General features: G+C 41.0%; 3 protein-coding genes across 3 annotated transcripts; all 3 read right to left on the bottom strand.

The window, feature by feature from the left end:
* Positions 1 to 1,593: 1,593 nt before the first annotated feature.
* On the bottom strand, positions 1,594 to 4,241 carry LOC107303814. The gene is made up of 2 exons (XM_015834626.2): positions 3,598 to 4,241; positions 1,594 to 2,159 (listed from the first exon to the last, which is right to left on the bottom strand). The coding sequence occupies exons 1-2, from the start codon at positions 4,140 to 4,142 to the stop codon at positions 1,748 to 1,750; spliced, it is 957 nt and encodes a 318-aa protein (XP_015690112.2). The 5' UTR covers positions 4,143 to 4,241; the 3' UTR covers positions 1,594 to 1,747.
* Positions 4,242 to 5,060: 819 nt separating this feature from the next.
* LOC102714998 (thioredoxin H2-2) lies at positions 5,061 to 7,084 on the bottom strand. Its single transcript, XM_006650678.2, has 3 exons — positions 6,804 to 7,084; positions 6,583 to 6,705; positions 5,061 to 5,351 (listed from the first exon to the last, which is right to left on the bottom strand). Exons 1-3 carry the CDS (start codon positions 6,936 to 6,938, stop codon positions 5,211 to 5,213), a joined length of 399 nt encoding a protein of 132 aa, XP_006650741.1. The 5' UTR covers positions 6,939 to 7,084; the 3' UTR covers positions 5,061 to 5,210.
* A 1,194-nt stretch (positions 7,085 to 8,278) lies between these two features.
* On the bottom strand, positions 8,279 to 17,781 carry LOC102715282. The gene is made up of 7 exons (XM_006650679.3): positions 17,645 to 17,781; positions 13,309 to 15,306; positions 13,179 to 13,236; positions 12,187 to 12,335; positions 11,830 to 11,916; positions 10,824 to 10,952; positions 8,279 to 8,641 (listed from the first exon to the last, which is right to left on the bottom strand). The coding sequence occupies exons 1-7, from the start codon at positions 17,720 to 17,722 to the stop codon at positions 8,558 to 8,560; spliced, it is 2,583 nt and encodes an 860-aa protein (XP_006650742.1). The 5' UTR covers positions 17,723 to 17,781; the 3' UTR covers positions 8,279 to 8,557.
* Positions 17,782 to 18,962: the final 1,181 nt, after the last annotated feature.

Raw genomic sequence — 18,962 nt, forward strand, 5'->3', positions numbered from 1 at the left:
CCTCAACTGATGAAGGCTGGCCTTTATTTGGGTAGGGAATTGGGGATTCGTTGATGACAGCAAGATGATAAATTAAAGCATCTTTCTTGAGATATTTATTTGGTTTTATTTGGATCAATTTATCGTTGTAGAGTTATATTTTTATCCATGTGATTTGAATGAAACTTTAAATATTGAAGTCTGTCTTAAGGGCTTGTTTGGTTGGGAGCTAATATTGTCATACACTTTTGACAAAGGTAGCTAACTTTAGTTTTGTCATAATTCGGTGGCAAATAAAATGAGAAACTACGGCTAGGCAAAGTTAGACAAGAAAATAGAGCGAATAACATGTGGGCCAGATGAGTAAGAATAAGTAAAGTTAAGGTTGTGACTTGTTCTAAACATTATCCAACAAGGTATGGCTTGCTAAAGTTACTCGGCAAAGTTAGTACCAACCAAACATGTCCTAAATGTTCAACTGCATATCTTCAGCTTGACATTTTTAATTCTATAGTGAGCCTCGTAAATCATTGTCCTATTTTCTTCGTACTTTAGAACATGCCCAACAGAGTATTATGGCTAGTAACCATAGATTATCAGAGCTGACATGACTGTGAAAACTGTGGCCTCACAAGGCTTCGTGAAGCTCTATAAAATTTCAATGTCTAAGCATGACTAAGGTAAGAGACCACGGTTTATCTGAGATACAATGGCTACCTTAATTTGTTTCTTATGTATATAAGATCACACTGGGTTGGGAGATGTGTGGCCTATTGGTATAAACTGAGACCACTAGTTAAGTTTTTTGGGTTAGGATGCCCTTATATGTTCTCATTTTGCTAGTGTTTAAAAAAAAGAAAAAAAAAAGAAAAGGAGCACTACTTCACTTCGTCTATAAGCTTCCATATCTTAATGAACCCATCTCAAATCTATCTTACACGTCCCCAGACACATGTATATCAGGGGAGCTAAACTAGGGAATTTAGGACAAAGCTTATACTCCGTATTTTAATAGATGATGTTGTTGATTCTTTTTATACACATGTTTGACCATTCCTCTTATTCAAAAAATTTCCTTGATTATCATTTTTTTAACTATTTTTTAATGAATATACTTTAATTATACTTCACTTTTTCACATATTTACCTAAAATTTTTAAATACGAGAAATGGTCCAACATGTGTATCAAAATGTCTGGTTGGATGCAGGACGACATGTTGACACGGATTAATGTGTTTGAGGATGGTGGGATGCGTAGCAACAACAAACACAACGGGAGAATATACAAGGAGGGTTGAATATAAACTCTTTCACCCGAATTTCTCGATACTTTTACATTTCCTTTTTTATGTGAAATTACAAAAAAAATCAAATTCGGCCCCAATTTGTCTAGAAAAAAACAAAATATTTCTGACCGAAATAGCTTTCCGCGATACAGAACCTGGAGGATACCACGTCGATTAGGTGCACGATGGAACACTGCAGCATTCTTACATTTTTTTACTCTGCAGTCTGCTCTTCACTGGGAAATGAACTGAAGGTAGTAAGGAGCCTCAGTATAACAACAGAAAATATAAAACAGAAGGTACTGAGACCCTTTTGGTTAACAGCTCTGACCCTGTGAAGGCATTAGGAGTTAGCATTTCATTTCGTATATTAGAAAATAAGGAGACAAGTTTACAACTAGAATTCCCTCACAAGGGTGAATTCTTCTCTAAAACAAAAAAGTGGATGCATAAGAAGCACTTCTATGGGGAACTCATTACATCATTTGGCATTCAGTGACTTTTTAAGGGATCGAAGGACTCCCCACATGACAGTTGATAGAAAGAACAGAACTAAACCAGTGATAACGGCATACTTCAAACCAAGATTCATAAGCAAATTTACCAACAAGCCTGCTAGGACAACACCAACGAAATTTGCTGAAAAACCTGACCAGAATGGCATGCCAAGTACGGATGAAATTATTGCCCCAGTCCACGCTCCAGTTCCAGGAAATGGAACAGCGACAAACAGCATCAAACCAAGCCATTGAAATTCCTCAACAGGTGCAGCCTTCCGCCGCGCCCGCTCAAACAGAAGATCCATAATTCGAGTTGCAGAAGCGCTTCTTTGAGAGAGAAATGTTGCAAGTTTTTTCAAGTAGAGGATAATGAATGGCACAGGCACCATATTCCTGGAGAATAAGATAATGGAAATTGGAAAAATATCCTGTATTTTTTGCAGGGAAATTTTGTATATCTATGATGAAGCATTTCCGTAGACAAACAACCAATTTGTTTATTACTACTACTACTGCTGTAACTAGCAGTTTCTGTTCTAGGTGTATTGCTGAGAAATAAACCACAGGCGTGTCAACTTATCACAAGTTCACAAATCACAACCCTACCAATTATCACAACACAAGGACTACTCAGTTAGACATCAACTTTAGCTGCTGCCATTCAACTTCTTTGCTCTCTTATGCTGGCAATTCTTCAAATTATTGGCCTTCCCATGAAGAAATGAAAAGTTTAACGGTTAACACAAGTGGGCATCATCTCTATATCTCAATAATTCATTTATAGATTGGTAATCACACATAATACGTCACATTGATTAAATCATAACTGATATGTTATTATATACTCCTTCCTCTTTATATTATTAGACTTTTTAATCCCGTCTAGATTAATTCATTGATCAATATATATGGTTTGTATATATGTCTAAATACCTTAGTATCCATATAAATCTAGGCAAGGCTACAAAAGTTTACATGTGAACCGGAGAGAGTACATATATATATATAGTAAAGAAAGAAATTGCAGAATGGTTCTCGTGGCTGGGATGGTTATCCAGGAAAAAAAAAACATAACTGATCAGCTACCTTACATACAGTAAAACCTAACTAAAACTTGTTCTGTTGGTTAATTACTAGAAGCAGCACTCTAAATTAAACATTAAGTAAAATCTGCACAGAATTGCAGACAGTCAGTTACAATTTTCCAAGGTATCCTACAATGTGAGTTCATTCCATCGTTAATTTGAGTATACATATTACATTGCCTAGGACCCCAGGTAAATCAAGCTAGCACACTAGCAAAAAGATCCTTGTTGCTGGAATAGTTTTCCAGAACAAATCAGAACGATCATTTACTATACATATAGTAAATCGTAACTAAAACTTGTGCTTGTAGGTTATTTGCTAGACGCAGCAGCTTAATAAACACTGACTAAAATCAGCACAGAATCTCAGATTTGCAGTTATCTTTTTTCTCTGGTATCCTACATTGTGAACTTATGCAATCATTAGTTTGAATATACATATTCCATTGGTCAGGACCCAATGCAAACCAAGCTAGAACACTTATTCATACCATATTAGCATTTTGCACACGATCCTGAATTTTTTTTTTCGTCTATCAAACCGTGATATTCATTTGCCGGATTGAGTGAACAGAAATCAAAATTTTAGATGGTTCTAGTACAAATTAGCGGCATAACATTTTGTAGCGCTGAATAGCAACAATACGTTCAATCCCAGTGTAACAGGCAATTCATCGAGCATCTCATGGGCAAAGCTCGCAAAAGAAAAGAAGATAACAAGAGAGATGCGGGTACGCAGGACAAACCCAAGAACGGATAGGACGGTGAGGCGGACGGGGTCGAGCCGCATCCAGTATCCGACCGGAATGGCCCCGCGCAGCTCGATCACCGGAAGCGTGGCGAGCGTGAACACGACGGCCTCGTCCGGCCACCCGAGCCTCCGCAGCGACGCCGCCACACGCAGCCCGAAGCCGGACGCCTTGATCGAGTCCTCCGCCGCCACGGCCGCGCCGCAGCCGAGCACGGCGGCGCACCCCAGCGCGCCCAGCGCCAGCCGCCTCACGAGAGCGCCCCAGTCGGGCGCGTGCGCGTGCGCGTCCAGCCCCGCCTCACCCCCACCCACCGGCGCCGCTGACCACAGCGCCCCCGCGGCGGCAGCAGCAACGGCGCGAGATTCGCCCGTAACCGCCGGTGGAGACGCCGCGGCGGTCAGGCGAAGAGCGACCCGCGGACTCGCCGCGCCCGCGACAGCCAGAGACGGCGGCGGCGGCCTCCATCTCCACGACGCGGGCGCGAGGGGAGAGGGAGAGAAGGAGCAGCAGCACGATGCGGAGAGAACCGACGCCGCCATGGCCGTCTCGGATTGGGGAGCTCTTCGGATTAAGCCCGTTGATTTTGACGGTTATTACGAGGTGGGGGGAGGAGACCCCGAGGCCACTGCTCCAGTGCTCGCTCGCGCCGCCATCGGAGGAAAGCGGAAGCTGGGGGTGAGCTGGCCTCTTTTGCCACGCTGACAAGTTGGGCCGGGAGGTGTGGGACCACCTGTCAGTGGAAGCGGAGATGGACACGTCATCATCCGGGCAGTGTCTCGTTGACTCTGTTCGATCGCCTTTGCCCGGTTGCTGTTGCTGCTGCTGCTGCTGCTTCGGCAACTCGTAATCTCGTCAAAAAAGGGGGTCGTAATCGGAGAGATTGGAAGCTAGTTATAGAATTTGGAATAGCTGTTTATGGGGTGTCAACGATAATCGAGTCGTTGTCAAGTTGATTGAATCAAAATTAACTTAAGCAGATTAATCGTTAAAACTAACGATTCCTCATGGATTTTTCTCAGAAATGATTTATTTTAGGCGATAGAGAGGGATAAAAGAAACCGTCATAGACTCGTGTTCAGTTCTGAGAAACCGTCGTAGACTCGTTATTCAGTTTTGGCACTGTGGGAGAATTTTGTTTTCGGAGTGGACATTCACGTGTTGTTTTAACCGTTGATGCAGAGAAGGATGCCCTACGCGAGGTCGGCCTAGAAAGCCTGCACGCGTGCAGCACCGAAGTCTTTTTGCTTATGTTTATAAATTAATATTTAAAATTTTTAACTTTAAATTTATAGTTAATTCAGGGTTTGTTTACCGAAGTTTATTTTTCAGCCTTGATTTTTAGACCAATAAAAATATATATATTATTTATAATTTTTTTTACAAATATACAGTTTGGTTTCTATTGTGGATATATCAAATGAAGAAATGACTCGGAGTAAATAGAACAGGCAATTACATTTCCATTCCCAAGTATCACAAGTTTTATTATCTTCACTTCACATCGAATTTTGTGGCACGTTTAAGAGAACAAATTACACACGGGTCCCTAGCACAGGGAGAAACCACTGCCTGGTACTGAATGGGAATGCAGGTATAGGGTTGGTGATCTAGGATGAGGATGAGATGAACATGTTGATTTTCCTCTCCAGCTCATCCTTCTTGGCACCAACCACGCGGCTCACCTCCTTCCCGCCCTTGATTAATACAAAGGTCGGCATGGCCTCTACTTTCCATTGCCTTGCCACTTCCTGCAAAAATTCAGGTTCGTCATCATTAACAAAAATACAAGCATCCTCCTGCTCTTCTGCACCAACAGAAGAAGAAAAACACTCTTGAGGTGAGGGCAGCTGAGTGTTCAAATTGGCATGACAGGCTTGTAAATGGAATTCTTAACCCTTTTGCTACATATGAAACAACTTACAATATTATGGTCTATGATTTCACCACTCATAACTTTATAAACTATAATTGATGCACACATTTGATGAATCCATGTAGTGTGCCATAGACCCATCATTCCCCACCTAGCTAGTATTTTTTTTAGTGCGTTTAAACTTGCACAGTAATCTTGTGTGGAGTTTGAGCTAAATATGAGGGGTCTATGTTCAATGATACAAGAACTTTTTTATGCAGACTGGATAACTGAAACTTGATAAATAAATTGCTCTAAATTCCACTAGTTATACTATGTAATATGCAGAAGTATTTCTGAGGGTGGGGAAATGAAGTTTCACCCCTGATAAAGTGATAATCCATCACAGTAGGGTGTAACCAAACAAAATTTCTGTTAGCTATGGATACAGCGGTACACTCAAGATTCTAGTCTAGGCTGTAAGTGAACAAGCTCTTCTTATCCTAAAGAATTTCTTATAAATCAAGAATATTTATGTTTGTTATGCCATCATCTCACTCTATCTTACATTTTCCCAAAAGATAAACTATGTGCTCTAAACTGATAAAGAGAGCTTCTACGAATCCTCTACGCCTGATTTGGTCTTGCTTGGGTGAATTATAGAACATTATCAAGTGGAAACACTCAACCCAAAGACGAGTTCATCCAAACTGACATTAAGCAGAATATTGATTACAGCACATATTAATTCTTAAGCATCCTGGGACAATACAAGACACCAAAGAGTGCCATCAGACTGAAGTCCATAATTTGTTCGAGACCTCTTGTGGACAAGCAAATAGCTTGCTTAAGTACTACGCTAAGAATCAAGTTCATGTGAAATCAAACATCTCACTCAACACAAGTGCCCATGAAACCAAATATGAGACTTTTCAGCAGCGGTGCGAAATTTCTACGATCCTAAACCAATTTTGACTACAAATCCACAAATTAGTTAAGTGAATAGTAACACAGCATAACTCAAATCCTTTTCCCCTTCCAACACCACAGAAACTGTTGATTTGGCCCGAGGCCGAGCAAACGAAAGGGGAAAAAAAGCAAGACACGCCAGGTCGAAGGAACTGTACCTGGAGCTCGTCAACATCGATCTTCAAGAAGACGGCGCCGGTGAGGCGGTTGGCCATGTCCTTGAAGGCCGGCTCGATGAAGCGGCAGGGGCCGCACCACGACGCCGAGAAGTCGATCACGATCTACACCGAGCAAAACACGGTCAGATCCAAAGCAGCAGGAGGGGGGGTGGGGGTGGAGCAGGATCAGATGGAAGCGAGCGCGCGGGGGGGCTCCTCACCAGCTTGTTGGGGTTGCTCTTGTGGGCACCCCAGTGCTCGTCCCAGGTGGCCATGGAGTGGACGGCCACCACGCGCGAGTCGCCCTCGTCGCCGGCCGGCGGCGGCGTGAACATCGTCGACAGGAAGGAACCCATCTCGGCCGGCTTTCGCGTGGTTCTCCTCTCTCTCTCTCTCCTCTTCGCCTTGCGCGCCGCGTGGGTGGTCGTCGGCGGCGGTGGTGGTGGTGAGGTGAAGGAATGGAGTACTCCAGCAAGGAACAACTCTTCTTGTTGGTCTTGACTTGTGATGACCTCATGACCGGTGAGGACGACGTTACGATTAGATTAACGCGGCAAAACTTGGGCCCACACGTCAGTGACTCGTGCAAGGTTTCGTTTAATCTGCTTGCTCCGTTACAAAAAATATAAATCTTTTAGTATTCAAGTTTTGTGCTCTACGTGGATTTCCACGATTTCAATGATTTTTTTAACAGGTTAGATGTTTAGAAAAAGAAACCAAACAAATTAAAATCTTAAATCCTAAAATGAGTAAATTATAATTTCAACCATATTTTATTATCTAAGTTTCACTTTTAAACCACCCTAACCTTGACTAGTTCTTACAAGTTGGGGCATCTCAAACAACCTTTTCAATACACATAAATGATCACATATGCGTCGGCTTCGATGATCACAAATGCGTCGGCTTCGGTGGTCCATCACAAACTTCCATCTATATGTTGTCTATGTATTTGTTAGAGAGACTGATCTGGCCTAAAGTGAGATTTGGGTGATCAAAAAACTAAAAATGTGCAAAATTAACTTATCAAAAGTAAAAGGTGGTCCAATTCATCTCCCCTGTGGATGAACTTGGACATTCATTGCCTCAATTCATCACCAGAAGTTTTTTTTTTCTTGGAACGGAGGTATACTCCATTCGTCTCAAAACAAATTATTTTTTTTAGATTTTATTTATAATGTTTGACTCTTCGTCTTATTTAATTTTATTTTACAATTAATACTTTTATTTTTATTATAGATGATAAAACATAAATAGTAATTTACACATGACTAAAATTTTTAATTTTTTTAAAATCAAATAAAACAGATGATCAAACAATGGATACGAAAACCAAATAATTGCTTCTTTTTTAGGCAGAGGGGGTATGTTTTAGGTTTCGTTTAATCTAGGCCGTCCAAGTGTGTCCGACCAAACGGCGTCGTGATCATTACTGACTCGGACAAGGGGCGGGTTCTGCCGGCATCTTCCTTTGCCAATGCGTGTAAAGCCATTGGCCTGAGGTTGATTCAGACTCTGCAGAGGCATATGCTTCGAGGACACAAGAAAAGGAGACCAGAAAAGTCTCTTTGAAGAACCCAATGGCTTCTTGCCGAGGTGCATCCTCTTGCTGTAGGAGCATAGATAGAACCAACCCCACTTACATTTCACACTCCATTGGTCGGCAGCTACCAACATTTACATGACCAAGAAAGAATGAATGAATATTCCAGAGAAGCTTTCTTGTTGCCACAGGTTGCATACCATGTACTACAACAGATACGTACCTAACAGTAATAGACTTGACACTACTACATTTACATATACTACAGGTACAGAAAAACTGGGCACCGAGTGAGTGAGATGAGAGCTTTGTTGCTGATCACATTCTGCTTGAACAGGAGAGTACAAGAGCAGAACAAACACCTCTATGTACCCAGTGAAGAAGAAAATGTGACATTGAGCTGCTCAAGGTGCTGGGAAAATCAAGCAGGAACTAGTGCTCTGGCTTCAGGGTATGGGTGATGAATTGCCTTACAGCGTCCTGGTTTACATGAAAAATGAACCTCATGTCCTTTATCTGCAGGAAAGATTAACATATCAGTAAGGCGAGCGTGAGGAGACTTCCTGATGAATAGTGGCATGTCAGTGAAACAACACTTTTCAAACAAGCCAACGTGAAATAACAATATACTATTTTTCTGACTAGTTATTGAGAGTCAGCTTATGTATTGTCATTGCTAGTGCTACACCAAATGACAAAGTAAAAACATAGGAGCGTAAGGGGAGTTCTAAGACTGCAACGCCCAATAAGGTTTGGCGTGTTTAGAGAATAAGGCCAAGATAAAAATTGCAAAGGCATCTCAACTTTTATATTTTAATTTCTTAGTGTTACATTTTAATTTCTTAGTGTTACGCATTTCGGTCTGGTCTGTCTATATAACAAGCACAACACTGATCACAGCTCAGGATAAATCTTTTCTTGGGGTAGATGGTTGCAGGATACATCGTACATCGAGCATAGCATCACATGCAAGTGGTGCAAAGCTGTGGTACTCTAAATAAATCACACGTGCTCAACTTAATTTCTGCACTGATGCAATAATTGTGTAGCACATCAAAGGTAAGCATGAAATACCATCCTTCTTGGTATCCGGCATAATAACAGTTCAACTACTGACCTCTAAAAACTCCAGGATCTGGTAACACTTAAATAACAAAGACACTAGTTCAAGATTTTCTTAAATCTCTATTTTCCTTTAGTAATTACATAGATAATAGGGTTAATTTGATCTATGCCATTACAACTATGCGTATTCAGATAAATACCATTACAATTCGTCTATTTGTAACTATGCCACTCAAATTTTACAAAATTGAAACCATACCATCGTCGTCATATTTTCCATCCTCTTCCCGTTTATACGTGGAACCCACCCGTCAGATTCATCTCCTTCCTTCCACCTTTCACCCTGACTGGAGTACCCAGTTGGCATCGAGCTCGTCGCAGCCTCCTCCGGCGCCAATGCAAATGGAGACGATGGAAAAAGCCTTGCAAAATTTATGCCATGCGCGCGAGATCCTCGACCCACCCAACAACCCTCACTTGCTACAGCTGCATGAGCCACGAGCACCACCACCGGATCTACGCGCGCTGCAGCTGCATGCTCCGGCCGCCTCGGCCACATCGCTGGTCGAGCCGACGAGGGACGACCGACACTGCCACACATACATCTCTGTCAGGCTGGCGGCGGGACGACAGCGGAGACGTGCGGAGGAGACCTCGTCGGCGGCGGCCAGGGTGGCTGCGGCATCAGCTTTCATGATGTCGCTCTCGTCGGGGGCGTATACTGGCATGAGGCAGTACTTCGTGCGGCTCTGCATGGCAGCATGGGCACCCCAGATTGAGTTATGGGGACACGAACTTGCCCGTGATTGAAGAAGATAACCAGACCACTCCAGAGATTTCGTTCTTTAAGGTTGGGAATTCTTTCACTTTGAAGCGAGCCAGAGATTACTAGCTAGTGCTGAATCGAGGGAAAATAAAGGTGGCTCTGTTTGTCCTCATTATCGACAGTGGCAGCGACCTGGTCAAGTGACGGGAGTGGTGCATCGGCACTGGAGGAGGCTGCGACGACCGGGTAATTTGGCCAAGGTGAAAAGAAGAGGGAGGGAAGGAAGAAGATGAATATGACAAGTGGGTCCCACATGCAGATATGGAAGGAGATGGAAAACGTGACGGCGATGACATTGTTTTAATTTTGTAAAATTTGAGTGGCACGGTTATAAATAGACGAATTGTAATGACATTTATTTGAATATACATAATTGCAATGGCATGGATTTCAAAAAAGTTTATTAGCACAACTCATTCCTAGGTACAGCCATATGTCATATACTACCTCCGTTTTATATTATAAGACTTTCTAGCCTTGTCTAAAATCATCAATTGATGAATGTATATAATTTATATATATGTCTAGATTCATTAGCATCCATATGAATCTAGTCAAGGCTAGAAAGTCTTATATTGTGAAACGGAGTGAGTATATCACACTGAAAGTTCAAGGAATATAAAAGCAATATGCAAACTTTCATAACATATGAATTCATTAGTATGAGAGGACAGGACCAGAACAATTACTGCAGGGATCGTTGCTTTAGCATGAAGTTACAAATTAACTGTGTAAACATTGAGGTTGGGTAGTATAATACTTTTGCTTCAACCAGTGATAAATGAATGCACCAGGGAATATCAGTACCTCAATTAATGAATCAGAATTTAAGATGGTCCGTTTGCAGCTTGGTACTTCCTTGCTATTAATGAAAATCGAACATTTCCCAATGTTCCTGATATGAAAAGAACCAGCTTCATCCATCTTGATGACCGCCTAATTGCCATAGCACAACATGGATTTATATAAACACAAAGAACCACACCAAAAGAGAAAAAAAGTAGATGCCATAAAACATAATGCTAGGATAAATTTTAAGAAGGGTACTGCACATGCAAACAACCAGCGTTAGGATGTAATCAGATCTCCTACTATTAATTACATGCAAACAATTGTTAGTCCAAGTATAACGACACAATCTGAACAAGCACTAGAAAAGTTATAGTGCATTCTGCATAGTTGTATGTTACAGTTAAGGACCATATTGGCATATTGCATGATTATGAACCTGCAGACAACATAAATTGATAAATAACAGGAAATGTATTTTATATTAGTCACAACTCACTAACCAAAAGATTAAAGCCACCAGTTTCTAACTGAAAACGCAACATCATAACACTGATGGATAATATATTTCTGGAAATGTCCCTTCACGAAAAGCCCTAGATGAACATAAATCATCCACCACTAGTTCTTTGAACCCCAAATATATCCAACTTGATAAAGTTGACTTCTTCACAATTCGAGCAAACATTATGGCCAACAAGAAAACAACACTAATACATGATCAATGCTTTTCTTTACCATGATCAAGGTTCTGTAGATCATCTATGCCTGAATGTTGGAGTAGGAACAATCATAGGCATTAAAAATACATTTACCTTAGAAATACACCACAGCCAAGAGCATCCAATCAAAGTATGCATGTGGAAAATAAGAAATTATAGATTTAACATCCATTGTACAGGATATATATGTTTATCGCTTTTTGTAACTCATGCAGTCAAGCCAACTACTCTTGGGCATTAGATCTTTTTTAGAAGTTATCGTTTAAGTCTCATAATATAAACTGGAGGATTCAAGCAAATACCTGTCTGCGAGATATTTTGTTTGCCCTCCCTTCTTTTCCCAAATCAACATCAACCTTGATATCATCTGTCTCTCTTCCAAGAGTCACCTAAATGAGCAACAAAAACAGCAGTTAAAATGTCAGAAACTGGTACCAGGATATTACACTGAATCTCTGCTCAGTGATAAAGACACACAAAAAACACACTCAGTAATGTCTCTATCCTTAAAATATTGAATTAGAACAATTTAATCAGCAACCATCTAGTATAAGACAGAGATGGATGCAAAATGGTATGTCTGGGCATCTGTTATAACTTAAAATCTATCTCATCATAATCAATGCACCAGCTCAGTTGAAAACATTAATTTGATTTACCTCACTATCCTTCATGTAATATCTCAGGTGTAGTCCATAAATAATAGCGAAGGCACCTTTGGACACAATGGCTCTGTTCATATAAGACCTAGCACCCTGCTCCAGTCGTATCAATGATTTCCTGCTTTCTGGATGCTGAAATCTGGAAACTGATCATGCAAAACATTGATAAAGGAATTGTAAGTTGTCCCTGTTCATAGTAGGCAAATGTACATTTATGGCTTCGAAAACAGGATGAAATGCTTGCTTGGCTGCTCATTGGCTTATAAGCTGCAGACATATTTGAATTTTAAAACTTACTTTAGAGTTGGTTTAGGGATTTTTTTCACTGTTTTATTATTTTCAGCCTTGGCTTTTGGGCCACTAAGACGAGGACCATAGAAGTCTTTTCTAAAAATTACTTTTCATTGCTTAGGTCACATGTTTCAGTTCGTAAGCCACAGCACCAAAAAAAAAAAAAAAACTTTGCCAAGCAAACACTAAATTACCAAAAAGTTAATAGCAAGCTAAATTCAATAAATTTATTGCCTATGTTTACAACGTGAATGTGGCTTGCCTTAATAAAATTAAGGTGCATATGAAGCTATACGTGCATGCATGCACGTACCATTATCAGAACAATTTCCCTTTTTCCATTCTCTGAATATACATATATATATATATATATATACCCCTTAAGCTTCACAGCAAAACATTCTGCACTCCATATTCTTATCATGGTTAGTCTCCTTCGAGGCTAACATTAAGCATTACCACCCGACAGTAAATTATTGCAACAAAGTGGCCAATATTTTCAGTTTTACACATAGTACTATCGTGATAGGGATGCTAACAGTTCAGCACAGTACTTCCGTCCACAACTCTGTTATCATAGTTCAGTGTGTTACTTATGTTAAGCTTATAGGATGCATCTTTATGCAAGATTAAAAATTTGCATGTGTTGGTAGTCTTATACCAAAATTCGCATTGATTTAATAAAAGGAGATATTTACCTTCTGGATGTTTCGATTCAGAGTCCTGATCCCATGGGATTAAATCTTGATCAAGTATCTGCAGTGAATACCAAAAAGGGGTAAATCAGAAGAACAATCGTTTTTTTCGTAGCTAAGCTAAGAGAAATACCAAAGCTTCTAGATCGTAGTAGTTTGGAACATCATTTTCATTGTCAGAGAATTCTTCTACTTGATTTGATACAGGAACAGTTGTAATGGGGTCCTGAAGACCCAAATCTGGCAATTCATGTGATGGCATGCAGTTCTGTAGAGGAGCCCCATCTCCTAATTCTGGTTGATTACCATGTGAGTTGTAATTCATGTGATCAGGCACTTCAACTGAATTGGGTAACGGAAAGCTCAGTGAGTTATCAAAATTATTGTGCTGTTCTAAACGGTAAGGTGATCCTTCAGCAAAAACAGCAGCATTGATAGCGGGTAAATTTGTTGTGCATGTGTTTGAATCATTAGTGTCAACTTTGCAACGCACAAGTACACCAGCAGTTGAAGGACCTTCTGATGGCTTAGCCCCTAGTAGGACACAACCTTTATTATTTGCTGCTGAATCTTCATTTTGTTCTGAAGTGGGTGGGCTGAGATTCATTGGTCGTGAAGAAGGCTTGGTATTTGCTGTATCTTCTCTTTTTGCTAGGGCCTTGTCACCCACATTGGAAGGTTCAACACTAGATGCAGGGCTAGTTGCAGGGGAAACCAAACAGTTATTCTGCTCAGAGTTCTGACCAAAATCAGCAGCAGAGCATTGTAGAGGATACTCATCAGGAAAAACAACATCATCATTGCAAGGAATTTCAGGATCTTCTGTATTCAACACACATTCAACAAAACGACCAGGAAAAGGCACTTCCAACGAAGTAGGAGTCGAGATTATGTCAGAAACATCTGCATTATGCTTCACACAATCAGGATCTGCCTGATCGTAGCAAATGTTAACCTCATCAGGATGCAACAGATTTTCCACATGATCAGTATCATCCAAATCCTCCTGATTTGTCTCATGTGGAATATTCAAAAAATTTTCACCATTCAGGAGATCTAAATCTTCACTGTTGCTGAAAAAGGGGAAATCCATGAAATCACCTTCTGCTATGGCCTCCTGATCTAAACCAGCTTCACAAATCCCACCATCTAAATTTGGTTGCAATGCCAAAGGGTCACTGTTGGCTGTCTTTATTTTCTTATCATCGTCAAGAGTAAATGTGCCTCTTTCCTCAACCTCAGTCCAGATTGAACCAACTGGTGTTTGAGAACCCTCTGGTTGGCCAATAACCTGGAGTGGGCCAGATTCTTGCATTCTTGAACTGCTATTCACAGGGAAATGGACATGTTCGACTCCACAGCGATCAGCAATCACCAATGTTTTTGATTCTGTTACTCCATTGCCACATTGATTGCTGGGGTCCAATTTCTGCAATTGCATAGAACCCTGAAAATCTGTGATACCTATGATGCCCTTTAAAGAAACACTGTTCCCTTCACTAGTATCAGGGGCATTTTGTGTGTATGCATCTTGTTCATATATTTGAACTACACCAGAATGGCCATATGGGACACTATTAGCAATATCCCCACTTTTAACTATGCTATCAGTGTCAGCATGCTTTGTAGGGAAAGAATGCCCATTTATTCCAACATACATAGTTTGTCCGCCATTGTACCTTCCATCCTGTTGCGCATAGCAGTTCATTGTACTTGGCCCTGGTTCTGTATTATGAACAACATGGTGACCTTGAGAATGTTTAAGCAGGCCTCCACATACACACTGCGCACCATTCATTGTGCATGAACAAGGGTCAATAAGAAAACCAAGGCCATCGGTATTACATGGTTCATTGCGGACTCTCTTTCTCATGGCGTAGTATTGATTCTTCACACTATCTATTTTCCGTTTCTGGAATGAAAAATCCTTTGCTTTCGAGTTGATAAGTTTAGCCTTTAGAGTATTGGACGTGGAAAGATCATTCTCATACTCAACCATACGAGCAGAAGCTTGTGTTGAGATCTCTGGATCATATAGCAAAGAATTCCAACGATCCTGTATTTCTTTAAGTGTGAATTTACGAGAAAAGCATACGGCTCCTTTTGCCAAGGACTCCAATGAGGCGCCAGTCTACAAGAATCATGACAATCAGTTAGGAAGAGATAAAACTATTCACAACTTCAGAATTTAGAATGAATGTGCAGATAGACACTTAAACTTATATATGAAGAATGTTGCAAAGATAAGGTTTGGATGACCCTGCATACTGGTGATTTAACTAACTTCAGAAGAAATTTTCCTAAACAACTCCCTAGTGCTCAACACGATCAACTCAGGATTGGGGTACCAAATATCTCCCATACTTTGTAGATTGGTCTAATGTTAGTTTGATAATCTCACTTACTATGATTACAAGGTCAAGTTGCCATGTAAGATAAAACAACATTCATTGTCTTGAGTCATGAAGCAAATACTTTCTCCAACAAACAAAGAAAGTTGTTTGGCTTGCACGCCCAGGCCAAAAACATGATCTAATCACAGAAGTTGGCATGGCGCTATATGGAATGCATTCATGTAATTCCAGGTACCAATGCATGTGATTATAAATAGTTAATCCGGGTAGTCTTGTACAAAAACTATAACTTAATAACACACCAGGGTGTGTGCATAAAAGACCTAAATGTTTTGCTTTGTTGACTAGAGGGAGTATGTCTGTGCATTTCAGTGGTAACTTCAATAGTACAGCAAAACCAAAAGTCAGTAGTTTGGCACAAATAGCCAAATGACTGAAAGATGTGTGAAAGGAACATGTGTGTAAATCATGCAGCACAACCATTTCTGAATACTGACTAGATATCTCTGACCAGTTTACTACCAGGTAGTCTACATCATCCACCATTTTTATAAGGATATATGATCTTATGCCATTGATTATATAAGCCTTCTAGGATATGCCACTCTCTGGAACCAAATTGATTTTTTGCCATCCATTAGATGTGGTTAATCTTGAAACTGGCACTCTAGACCAAAAGGCATTTTCTCTTCCCCAATTTTCCTATTTATTTGGTTCCTCATCTTCCTCCAGCTCCTTCCCCTCCAATCAACAAGTGGGCATGGAGCAACGCTGTCCAGCCCACCTAGCACGGTGAATGGTGTGCAGCAAGTGGCTGGGGAAGCACAGTGCAAAAGAAGACTGCCTCCTTGTCATTGGAGCGCTAGTGCACAGCCTCACTTGGATCCGCTCCCATGGTATGGACGGTTCCCTCTCTTGGGTTGCAACGTACGCTGCATATCAAAGAAAGGGGCGATGAAGCCGATGAGACCAGGGCGGTGGCTAAAGGTGGGCCCCCATAGCCTCCTCCCATCCTACACTATGAAGCATGTGAGGTTGAGCAGGAGGGAGGCAGCAGCAGGGTTGGTCTTGTCATTGTTGAGGAAAGGCGAGGAGGTAAAAAGACCGAGGACAATGTCGCCGCCAATAAGGCAGAAGCACTCGGTGGTGAGGAGCTGAAGGGGGAGGAGTTGAGGGGTCAAGCAGGAAGAAGGGCAAAAGAAGAGGGCCATGTGGGGCCTCATGTTTCGACAATAAAAGGAAAGAAAATGGAAATGCAATTTGACCCAAAGCGGCAGGTCCTATATTAACCATATATCTGTGAATCAAATAGGTGGTGAAAATAATTATGTTCCAGGGAGTGGCACATCCCTAGATGGCCTATCTAATATGTGCCATATAACGAATAGTCCTTTTTGAAAAAAAGAAAAAGAAAACTCAGAGTTGTAAAAGAATTACTTAACTAATTATCAACTGGAAAATAAAAATACTTTTATATGGGGACCAAAAAGCATCCATCTTGTGAATTGTGATTGAAAAAAAAAACATGGACTGAATTTTTTTCAAATGAAGAGATCAAAAGCTTTCTTGTAGAGGAATATAACACGCATTATATTTCCTCCGCCGCACAATCCTACCTGCAGACACAAGCATGCAAATTTCTCCCTAGCAAAAAGTCAAGCGAGTGATCTCCATGTGGGCCCAATAGAAATTGCACGCAGTGTGTGTCCTGCCCGAACAGACCGGCTTGCATTCGCGCCACCTTAACTTCTCGGTTAGAGTATCAGCAGAGTCAGTAAATTGCTAAGGCATCCCTATGCTGCTTCAAGATTTTGATTCCCTGTCATACTCCCAGGCTCACGGTTCCTCCAACAAAGCAATTCATAACGATATTCAGGGCTCCGCACCAGGAATAACCATCCCCAATTAGACAACAGCCGAGCAATTTCGCAAGGGCAGAGTGTTAAAGTTATACCCTGATTATCAGATAAACACAGAAGAAAAAGAAGGCCCCGTCGACCTCCGCCAGAAAACTACGCTCGAGCTCTCCAATCGAAGCCTAGCCTAAGCGGCGCAGCGAGACGAGCCGACTTCGAGCCAGCCGGCCGCGAGAGAAGCGAGGGAGAGAGAGGCTACCTCGACGGCGTTCTTGAGGAGGATGTCGTCCTCGACGAGCCAGATGGCCGGCGACGCCGCCGCCGCGAGGGCGCCCATGGCCGCCGCCGCTTCGATGGGTGGGGGGGTGGGGGGGGGGGAGGAACCGCGTGGTTTAGGGTTTAGAGGGGGAGAGGGACGGACTTGAGTAGCTGAGCGAGGGAAAACTGGAGATGAGAGGAGGCGGCGCCGAGAGGCGAGAGGGGGAATTTTTTTTCCCCCTATTTGCTACAGTAAAACGGAAACCCTGCTGCCATCGCTTTTTAGGCAGAGTATGGAAGCATGGAACGTGGAGATGAACACCCAAAACCAGATGTCTTATGATTAATTACGTAGACTAGCTATAGTAATAAATTTAAAGATCTAACAATATGACTATTTGATAAATTTTTAGATGTTTTTAGAAAAGACAAACATAGCATAGTTTGAAAAACGTGGTCTCATAAATAAGTGGAGTAACAAATGCAGTGTAGTTCTGCTTATTTCATTGATTGACTTTATGTCTTCGTACATAAGGTGCATGATAATTAAATCGAAAGAAAATTTTAGCATGATTTGAGAATAATGATTCATTTTTATTTCTTAAACGAACTATAATGTATTCATTGAATAGTTATCCAGGTTGAATACCTAAGTTGTGAGTCCAGTATTGTCATACGCTCCTATTTTTTCGCTTATGTTATATTTATAAGTTAAAAATTGAATTTTAAAACTTAAATTTAAAGTTAATTTTGTGGTTTTCTCATCACAATTTGTTTTCTGACCTTTGTTTTAAAACGCTAAGAACACGCATATAAAAAATTTACCAAAATAATATTTTTAAATCGTTAATAAATTGTTTCCTTATGTTTATATGCACGAAACAATTAGGCTCATAGCTTATAGCGTAGCAATATAACGTCATGGGAGCGCAACAGGGGAATGATAGCCCCTGGTGTTATAGCTTTTATGACATCAATGGCGTGGAGAAGTGTGATTTTGCTATGTGACAGGTATTACGAACCTCATAATACATTGATTTTGTACGCTATTTGTGGGTTGTTTTTTATTTTGCAGCAAAGGCGCATAAGATCGAATGAAGCTGGTTTAGTTTATGCATGTGTACACTAATAAGTCTACAAGTCTAAGTGTATCTGATATGTACTTTAATATTTTTTTAATATGGTACAAACTACTTATATGAGAGATTGAGATGGGGAAGTGGAGGCCTTGCCATCCCCAGCAAAAACATTTTTTCTTTAAGGGCCTGCTAGCATAATTATGACTTAAGTCCAACAATAATAGATTATCTACAGTTAAC

The sequence above is a fragment of the Oryza brachyantha genome, chromosome 3, assembly GCF_000231095.2.
Source record: "Oryza brachyantha chromosome 3, ObraRS2, whole genome shotgun sequence".
Taxonomy (NCBI): domain Eukaryota; kingdom Viridiplantae; phylum Streptophyta; class Magnoliopsida; order Poales; family Poaceae; genus Oryza; species Oryza brachyantha.